Below are 8,730 nucleotides of genomic sequence, written 5' to 3'. Positions count from 1 at the left end.
CGTGAGTATGGAGTGAGAACTAGATCATTACATCGCGTGCACATTCCCAGCTTTTTGAATCTATGAAGACATGATCAACTTAATGTTACATATAATTGTGTGACTCCGTAAGAGTAGTACAAGCAGAATATTATCTCTAGCACACTCAGATCCAGAAGAACAAGTTGTCGAGAGTAGTCACAATTCTAGCCTGCTAAGGTAGACCAAGTTTTCCAGGGAACGTACATGGATACAACTGGAGCCAAATACAGCAGGTCATGTGGCCATGGTTACTTGTCGTATACAAAGTGAAAGCAGGCATCCTTTGTCGAGAGGGGTGTTTAGGAGAGAATAGAGAGGAATCGAAGAACAGGAACCCGCCCCCCCCCCCCCCCTCCCCCCACCACCACCTCAAGCACAAACACACCAAAGCTGTAAACATCACATTTCTCTGTCACAACAGAGGTGTAGGATAGCTGTGCACAACAATGGAACACTCAAGTTAGGAATCACTGTACAGATACAGTTACAATTTGCATGTGAGAAGAGAAAAAATATGTACCAGGAGCTATATAACCATATGTCCCAGCTAGTGCATTCCAGTTTGATGAATCAGGTTTCAAAATCCTTGCTGTACCGAAATCTGAGACATAAGCCTCGAATCTTGTATCAAGCAGGATGTTGTTGCTTGTGATATCTCGATGGATTATTGGTGGGTTACACTCGTAGTGCAAATAAGCTATCGCTTGAGCTACATCTTCAACAAGAGCAGTTCTCTTATGCCAAAATCGAATTCTTTGACCAGCTCCTTGTGACACCCGGCCCAATTTGATTGTTGCCCAATAGTGACCCATGAGTGCATGTGCGCATATTTAGTACCACTTTGCTAGTTGAGCAATGGTGGAGCCAACTTATAAATCTTTATCTACCAACCATATCACCTTCAGGTAAATCCTTTTACATGAAGTGAGGACAAAAGTGTAAGGAAGTTGCTATGTGTATGCGTGCCCGCCCCTTAGAAGGGTTGGGCGGTGCGGCTTTGGCGGGCGGATGTTACACTCCTCATCTTGTAAGGTGATATGGAGGCTTCCCTGCTCAATGTTTAATTGTAGAGAAGAATCTTATATTTTGGATGGGAGCAAAAGTCCATACAGTTTAACAATGCTTCGCCGTCGGATTTGTGATAATTTCACTACGAAATCTTTCATCATTCACCTCGTCCTCATTAGAATGAAGTTTCTTCACAGCGACCAGCTTACTATCTTGAAGTTCTACTTTGTACACTTTGCCATATCCTCCTGTTCCAATGATGTACTTGTCATTTTGTTGAGACTTCAGGGAGATGCCTCCGTGCTGCGTCGCATGAGCTTGAAGGTAAAGAATCCATGAAATTAGCAAGAGGACCAAGGGTATTATTGTCATTTGGTGTTGTATGGGTACAGAATGGTCAGGACAATTTAGGGAGTTATATATGGTTGCAGGTAGCAGGGCCAGCTGTGTCTATATATAGTGTAAGTGTAATGGGCAATGCTATCCACCGTAATTGGCACTCCAATCGAATATTTCATGGTCACACAGTAATCATGAAGGCCGCAACTTCTTAGTTGGTTTTTTTCCAGGTAGCCATCTCTGCCGCCTTTTCGGTTCCTCTTGCCCATGGGAAACGGCACACAGAGATTGCCGTTTATCTAACGTCTAAGTATTCTGTTCGAAACGGCACTCAGAGATTGTCGTTTATCTAACGTCTTAGTTGCGTGGGCGTCCTCCTTGCCCCTGCTCGGTGCTCTGCTTCACCTGGCCTTGCGCAGAAGCGCTCTCCTTCCTTCCTGTCATCCTCGTCTCCTCTCGCATCGTCGGCCGGTCGCGTCCGTTCTACGCGCTATGGATGGGTGTCCCACGCGGGAGGCATGTGCATCGTCCTTGTCCGACGAAGAAATCTTCTGCGCTGGTTCGGCTCGCGGTCGTTGTCTCCCAGTCCCACGCCGCCGCCTCCTCCTCACCCTTGCTTCGCGCCGTCTCCAGCCTTCTCCAACCCAACGCTCCGCCTCATCCGCCACAAATCGGGCGCCCTTGACTGCCCTCTGATGGATCCACCGCCACTGGCCCCGAGCCCCCAACTTCGTTTCTTCCTCTGTCAGTCACCATGCCGATGCGGACGGCCGGCCAGGCGGGTCCGATTGGCGCTGGTCGTTGCCGCGGAGGCGCGGGCGATGTTGATGGTGCGGTCAGTCGGCATGGATGGGATGACCCGCCAGCGTACCTCGCGGGCTCAGCCGGTCTGTCGGTAGTGCGGGCGACACAAGTGCTGGACTGGCCGGACGGGCCATAGTCAGCGCAGCCACTGCCGGTGATGGAGTGGTGAAGAGAGCACTAGCCGGCAGCTCACACCGCCGTCTTTGCCATGTGTGTGGTCCATGACCGGGTTGGTCCCCTTCTCCCCTCCCTCTTCCATCCTCAATCCTTTCTCTGCGTGCGTCTGGTTGCGCCTGCCCGTGCTGTGCTTCCTGCTCCGTGCGCTGCTACCGAGGTCGCCAAGGCACTGTGCACTTGTGCCACCAGCGCTGCCTCGCGGGCCATGCTTGCCGCCCGTTGACCCAGCCACGGTCGTCATGGACGAGGTGATTTTGTTGTTCTTTCTGCTGCCAGTACCTGCACTGCTTGATGAAATGCTTATTCAAGATGATAAAATCATTGCATCTTTTTTCAATATATATTCCCGATTGCATTGGTAAGCATTTTTATTCTATGAACAAGGATACTTACGAGACCATCATGTTAGCATTGCCTATGTACATGTTGAATGATTCACTCCTGTTTTGAGTTCAGTTAGAGCGTTAATAATTTTTCCTTTCGTTCCTGGTCCAAGTATGATGTCCATGTAGTTTAACAGTGTTAATAGCTCTTGAAATATTATGAGGCATTTTAATTTTCCTCTTCCTTTGTGCTTTTAACTGTTAGTATGTATATGTTCCAAAAAATAATCTCATAGCGTGCGTCTCAGCTGTTGTTCTTAGAGCATCAGACATGACCATGTTAACATACTGCGCATATGTGTTTAATTCAAGAGGTGGCTGCGAGTGTTGATTATCTTAGCTATTTCCATATTCTATATCAACGATGTTACTATTAATTCTTTTTAGTGGTTCTTCAATGGCCTTGGGCATATATATTTTAGGCTTCTAGCTTCAAAATATGATAAAAAAAATGTCATGCGTCGTGTTCAGGTGCATTCAGGCAACACAAGCTGATCCTTCCCTTGGTTTGTGTTTCTTCGGATAGTTTTTTCTAACCATTTTGTTCAGGTGTTGAGCAGAACAAATGATTAAATTTTGTAGCCTTTGCAAATACTGCAAGCAAGAAAATGGTTCTTGCAGGGGAGTGGGCGCCCATGGATTGGCTAGTTCCTTGCGCCCATGGATTGGCTAGTTCCTATTTGGAAGGTTACAATTTCTTAACCGCGGCGGTTTCCAATCCAGCTCCATTTTGAACTTCTGCCCTTCTCTTCTGCCTATTCAGAAATCTTCTACTCCCCTCATTTCGCAGCTTCTTTGCTCTGATCCTGATCTCTCTTTCGTGCCTTCTCGTCTGATATGGTTTTGTCTTCTTTGATTAGCCTTGTCATGTTTGTAAGTTTCACCGCTGGCCACGCAGCAGCAGGAGGTAGCCATGGGGCAGCCGGTGCAGCTGGCGACGCGGCCTGCAGTGAGATGCAGAGGAGGTGTTGGCACAGAACCTGAAGCCACAGAACCTACAAAGCCGAGTTTGAAACCCTATGGAAGGACGTTTGTTGAAGACGTTCTAATTTCCCAGTACTAGACTAGCTCCCTTTATGGCGATGTCACCTTGATGAACTCGATATAAACTAGTACTTCTGGGATGCATATTGATGATCATCATTTATTTAATTGGCCACCTAGTGTTCAACTTCACCGTAGAGCTAAAACCCATCTATTTATTTAGTACACCCCCTCGAATTTTAAACGGGCTGCAAATAACGTCCCTAGTTTAGTTTGAAGGGGGTTTGGATGTCGTGGCTTTCATGCATTTCAGCAATTTTTTGATGTCATCTGTTAGCTGGTTGAATGTCCGAAAGAAAGCTGAAAAAGGTAGACGTACTCTCGCTGCTGCTAGATACTCCTTCCGGCCCGCTCTGTCTCCCCTAAGTCCCTTCGTCCTCTGCTAGTTTCTCTCATGCAGCTTATGATGCGCTGACAGCGACCGAGGTGCTCCAGCCCAATTTGCCGACATCACTTATGGCATGAGCAAACACTGGAGCTGTACAATGTACCGTCATGAGGAAGAGAACCTGATAATTTATAAGTGATTTGGTCGATTTCAAACTGAATTGGTGGGGGCAACATCCAAATTTGGACTCATAACAAAATTTAACGGGTGTGCAATTCTCTTTAGATTCCTCAAGCATGATAGTATATGGTAGCTAGAAATCCATAGAGAGTGATACTTTCACACAAAAAGAAAGAAAAGAAATAAAAGACAGACAAGGCTGATACAAAATTAGAGAAGGTATTGATGAGGTGGAGTATATCAGGGTCGTGTTCGTATAGAGATGAGATGACAACAAACAGTTAAACACTCTCACCTTTTTTGCTGAGCACGTCATTTTCTCAAAACGAGATGGCAGGAATGCGGGATAAACCAAAGCTCATGTGGACTCCACTAGTTAATTAGAATATGGAAGTATCATTTATTTGTTGTCAAATATACTTTAAGTACACTACGCATTTGAAAAGTTCTTAACAATGAGTACGTGAGAAAAATTAAAAGTCAGACATTAAACAGTAAGTCGTCAAATTTATAGTATTTGTGAACGGAGGTTTGTATTTCATATGAGAGAAAATTGTATTTTGCGCCGCGTTGCATTTACCAATCTTAGCCCAGCCCAGCCCAGCCCGGCGTACCCCGAGTCCCTGATGAGCCCAGTAGCCCACCACTGCGCGCACTCGCTCGCTGCGTCCGGCCTCCGCTGCTTCCTCCCCAGTCCCCCACAGGCGGCAGCAGCCTCACTAGTCGGTAGTCGCCAAGAACATTTTCAACTAGGGCTCCGGCTACCCTACCTTTGCCGCCGCCGCGGCGCCGGAACCGATTCCTCATTCTACGTCCCGGAGGTCAGTTCCCTAACCCCCATTCCTCGCAGCCCCCTTTTTTGTAATTAATCTGTTCGTCCGGCCGGTTAATCTTGCTGCGAAAGAACTGTGTAATGCGGGGCGCCGATTCTTGTGCCGGATTGTTTTCTTGCGTGCTCTCCACACGGATTGTTCTGGAAGACAAAGATTTCATTTCCCCCTCTTTTGTGTTCTCTCGTGAAGGTAGTAGATTAGCTATGGATGCAGATTAGGTCGTACATTTTGGGAGTTTTGGGGATGTGGGCAAGGGTTTGAGTGGAATGGCCCTCTTGATGATTGGATTGTGCAAATGATGGCGGGAAGAATGTTCGCCTGTTGACGGCGAGATTGAGATGTCGTCGTCTTGGAAGCAGCGTGGTTAGGTGATGTATGATGCCTGACGGTGACCACAAACCTTTTGACATGTATTGTTTCTTCGTTGTTTGGAAGAACCATTTACTTTCCTTTCAACATGTTTCGCAATTATGCAGCTGGTTGGAAGTTTTGAGATCTTTTTTGACTGAGTATGTGTAGAGCAAGGTCGCATTACTGATGATATGTAGGAGAAAATAGAGTTGCACTAGCAGATGAATCATGGTGTTGTAGGCTATGTTATCTTGTGCTTGGTTGATTAGTAGATAATGGAGCTTATATCTGGTCAGATCTCGAGATGATATTATAATGCTGTTAGTTTCCTGATTTCCTCACATATATTAGTAGTTCATGGTAGTGGCGTTTACTAATGAGGTGATCTTGAATAAATGGGAAGAAATGTTTCATGCCTGGAATCCATATTTCCATGATCCATGACCATGAGGATTGTTCTCTTAGGAGTTTAATTTGTGCGATATAAGTATGGCCAAATGATGTAACATTCAACTTTTGTGTCACCTGTCACAAACTGTCTCTTCATGTATTCTTTCTTCTTAGCTTTTATCTAGGCTTTTGGTAGATTTTTCTTGTTTGTCCTTTTCGCTAGGTTTCTTAACTATCTGTAGTCATGAATGATGCATTTAGTATTTTGTTGAATGAGCCCCACCATCCACTCTATGCACTATGTGGCCGCAACCTGCTGCCTACTGTGAACAACTAAGTTCCAGTTTTTTCAAATTTTCTTTCAAATTCTCTACAATCTAATTTGCAAAAATTCGGCAAATTTAGTCACGCATGCTTTGTTTGTTTTTTTGTTTTCTCTCCTGAAGGTTGTGTGAACTACAGACTATGCAATGGAGAAAGGGCTAGATGCACAAACATCCAGTGGCACGAAATGGATGGGAAAGAAGAGGAAAATGGTTATTGAACGAATTGCCACATGGTTTTCTGAAGCTGGGATTCCTTTTAATACAGTGTGCTTAGAGAGTTTCGATTTAATGCTAGATGCAATTGCACAGTTTGACCCTGGTTTGCGGGGACCCTCTCTTTATGAGCTTGATGGGCCATTATCACGTAGACAAGTTTTGGCTGTTAATGATTCAATTGAAGAATTGAAGGAATCATGGGCGTAGGAGGGATGCTCTATTATGGTTCATAGAGAGTGTGATGCTAGTGGGAGGCCCATGTTGAACTTGGCAGTCCATTGTTCACAAGGTGTGTCTTTCCTCCGTTCCATCCTCCTACCATCAGACGGCAAGAGTGAAGCATATGTTTTTCAACTAGTTGACTCTTGTATTGAAGAAGTCGGTGAGAAAAACGTGGTGCATGTTGTGACAAACATTAATTCACAACAGCGGGAGGCAAAGATGCTTACTGCAAAGAGCCCAACATATTTTGGACTAAGTGTGCTGCATCATGTGTTGACTTGATTCTTGAAGACATTGGACAAATTCCTTTGATCAAGAATACAATTACGAAGGCGAAGTCACTCACTGCTTTCATTTATGGCCAAACACGTTTGTTAGACATGACCCGTCAGTACACCGGCCAACATGATTTAGTTCCTGTTGGGATCACTTATTACACTACTTGCGGCTTGAACTTGAGAAGCCTTTATGATAAGAGGATTGAGTTGAAGACTATGTTTGTTTCTAAAGAATGGGAGGACAGTAAGTTGTCGAAGGGAGCTGCGGGCAAGAAGTTCTATAATCTAGTAGTGAGCAATGAGTTCTGAGATAGGGTGCTTTATGCTATAAACTGTTTTGAACCACTCGTGGATGTTCTGAGGAGGATGGGTAGTGGCATACCTTCTATGGGATACATATATGGTGACCTTACAAATGCTAAGAAGGAAATTTTCTTGCGCTGTGAAAACAAGGAGGAGCAGTATTTGCCAATTTGGGAGCATATAGATTTTAGATCAGATCTTGACCAATTGACACCATTGCACCTGGCTGGTTACTATCTGAATCCTTTCTTCTACTACCAAAACAAAGATGAAATTGACAAGTCAGAAATCTTCATAGATGCACTAGATAAGTGTATACGTAACATTTACCAAGATCCAACTACACGAGTTACAATTGTCACTCAATTGAAGCTTTACAGGGCTGCTTCACAGGATTTTTTGTCAGTTTATGCAAATAATCCTAAAATAAATATTGATCCCGGTAATTTTCTCCAGGACAAAAGCTTGTAGATATTTGTCTATTTGTTTGTCCTGATCTGCAACAACGTACCATGTTTGGTCTAATTGTTTAACTGACTTGCTCTCCTATATTTAGTTTCTTGGTGGGAGTTATTTGGCGGTGAATCAGAGTTGAGCACAATGGCAGAGAGAATATTGAAGTTAACATGTGGCTCATTGGCCTATGAGCAAAGTTGGATCGAAGTGGTAAGACAGTGACAAGTTAATTTCAGGAAAAAAAAACTAGATTCTTCATCTTGTCTGTATTTGATTTGTGCAACTAAGAACTTTTGTTTTCCTCTTCTGTGATCTGTTTTCAGATCCATAAAAAGAAGCCGTCTTGGGTTAAGAGAAAGCAGTTGGAGGATTCAATATTTGTGACAGTCAACAGAAGGATACAAGCCAAAGCTCAACTGGCAGAGAGAGATCCTGTACTTGCATATCTTCCCAACGAAGATGAACCTTTTGAATGGCTGGTGGGCATGTTCCGCAACGATGCGCAACGAGCTGAAAATCATGCTTTACTTATGGCACGAGCCAACAGCAATGATGAGGTAGGACTTCGGACGCAAGCAATTAAACCATTGGAGTATGAAGAGTTCATGTCATCCGAGGAAGAGCGCGAGGAAAGCAATGGCGAACAACCATTGAACGAAAAGAATGCGTCATCCAGAGCTTCATGCTCAAAGCGTGCCAAGAGGCCACGGCTCGGCAAAGCTGTCTGTAACATCGTAAAATTTACCAACTAAAATCACTCACTAAAAAAAATCACTTTCAAAATCTTTCACTGCTTGAGCTCTCTAAAATCCAGTCTTCCCGGCAAGTTCTCCGTCCTGGCACCGAAGCCGATCACCATCCATCCGTGTTCCCCTTTTATCTCTTCGCGAGTCAAGTCGCGTGCTGGACGGAAGACCACCGTGCGTGCCCGCGACCGAATCCATAATCGCCGCCGTCTCTCTTTTTCTTTTTCTCTTTTTCCTTCCCTTTTTCCCTTCCTTTTTCTTCCTTTTTCTTCTCTTCCTTATTTCCTTTCTTTTCTTCTTCTTCTCCCTTCCTTTTTTCATTTCT

General features: G+C 44.6%; 1 protein-coding gene and 1 pseudogene across 1 annotated transcript; one reads left to right on the top strand and one right to left on the bottom strand.

The window, feature by feature from the left end:
• LOC101763677 overlaps nt 1–1,401 on the bottom strand; it is a 12,058-nt pseudogene extending 10,657 nt beyond the window's left edge.
• A 3,620-nt stretch (nt 1,402–5,021) lies between these two features.
• On the top strand, nt 5,022–8,423 carry LOC101785238. The gene is made up of 4 exons (XM_004983369.3): nt 5,022–5,105; nt 6,305–7,645; nt 7,760–7,869; nt 7,983–8,423. Exons 2-4 carry the CDS (start codon nt 7,267–7,269, stop codon nt 8,409–8,411), a joined length of 918 nt encoding a protein of 305 aa, XP_004983426.2. The 5' UTR covers nt 5,022–5,105; nt 6,305–7,266; the 3' UTR covers nt 8,412–8,423.
• The last annotated feature ends 307 nt before the right edge of the window (nt 8,424–8,730 follow it).

The sequence above is a fragment of the Setaria italica genome, chromosome IX, assembly GCF_000263155.2.
Source record: "Setaria italica strain Yugu1 chromosome IX, Setaria_italica_v2.0, whole genome shotgun sequence".
NCBI lineage: Eukaryota > Viridiplantae > Streptophyta > Magnoliopsida > Poales > Poaceae > Setaria > Setaria italica.
The sequence above is the reverse complement of the archived record's forward strand: the minus strand, read 5'-3'. Positions and strand labels throughout refer to the sequence as shown.

Bases quoted from the DNA above. Each gene is read 5' to 3' on its own strand.
- LOC101785238 (XM_004983369.3), top strand. From the start codon at position 7,267: ATGGGTAGTGGCATACCTTCTATGGGATACATATATGGTGACCTTACA. The intron at 7,646-7,759 runs GTAATTTTCTCC...TCCTATATTTAG, and splicing joins TAAAATAAATATTGATCCCG to TTTCTTGGTGGGAGTTATTT. The intron at 7,870-7,982 runs GTAAGACAGTGA...ATCTGTTTTCAG, and splicing joins AGCAAAGTTGGATCGAAGTG to ATCCATAAAAAGAAGCCGTC.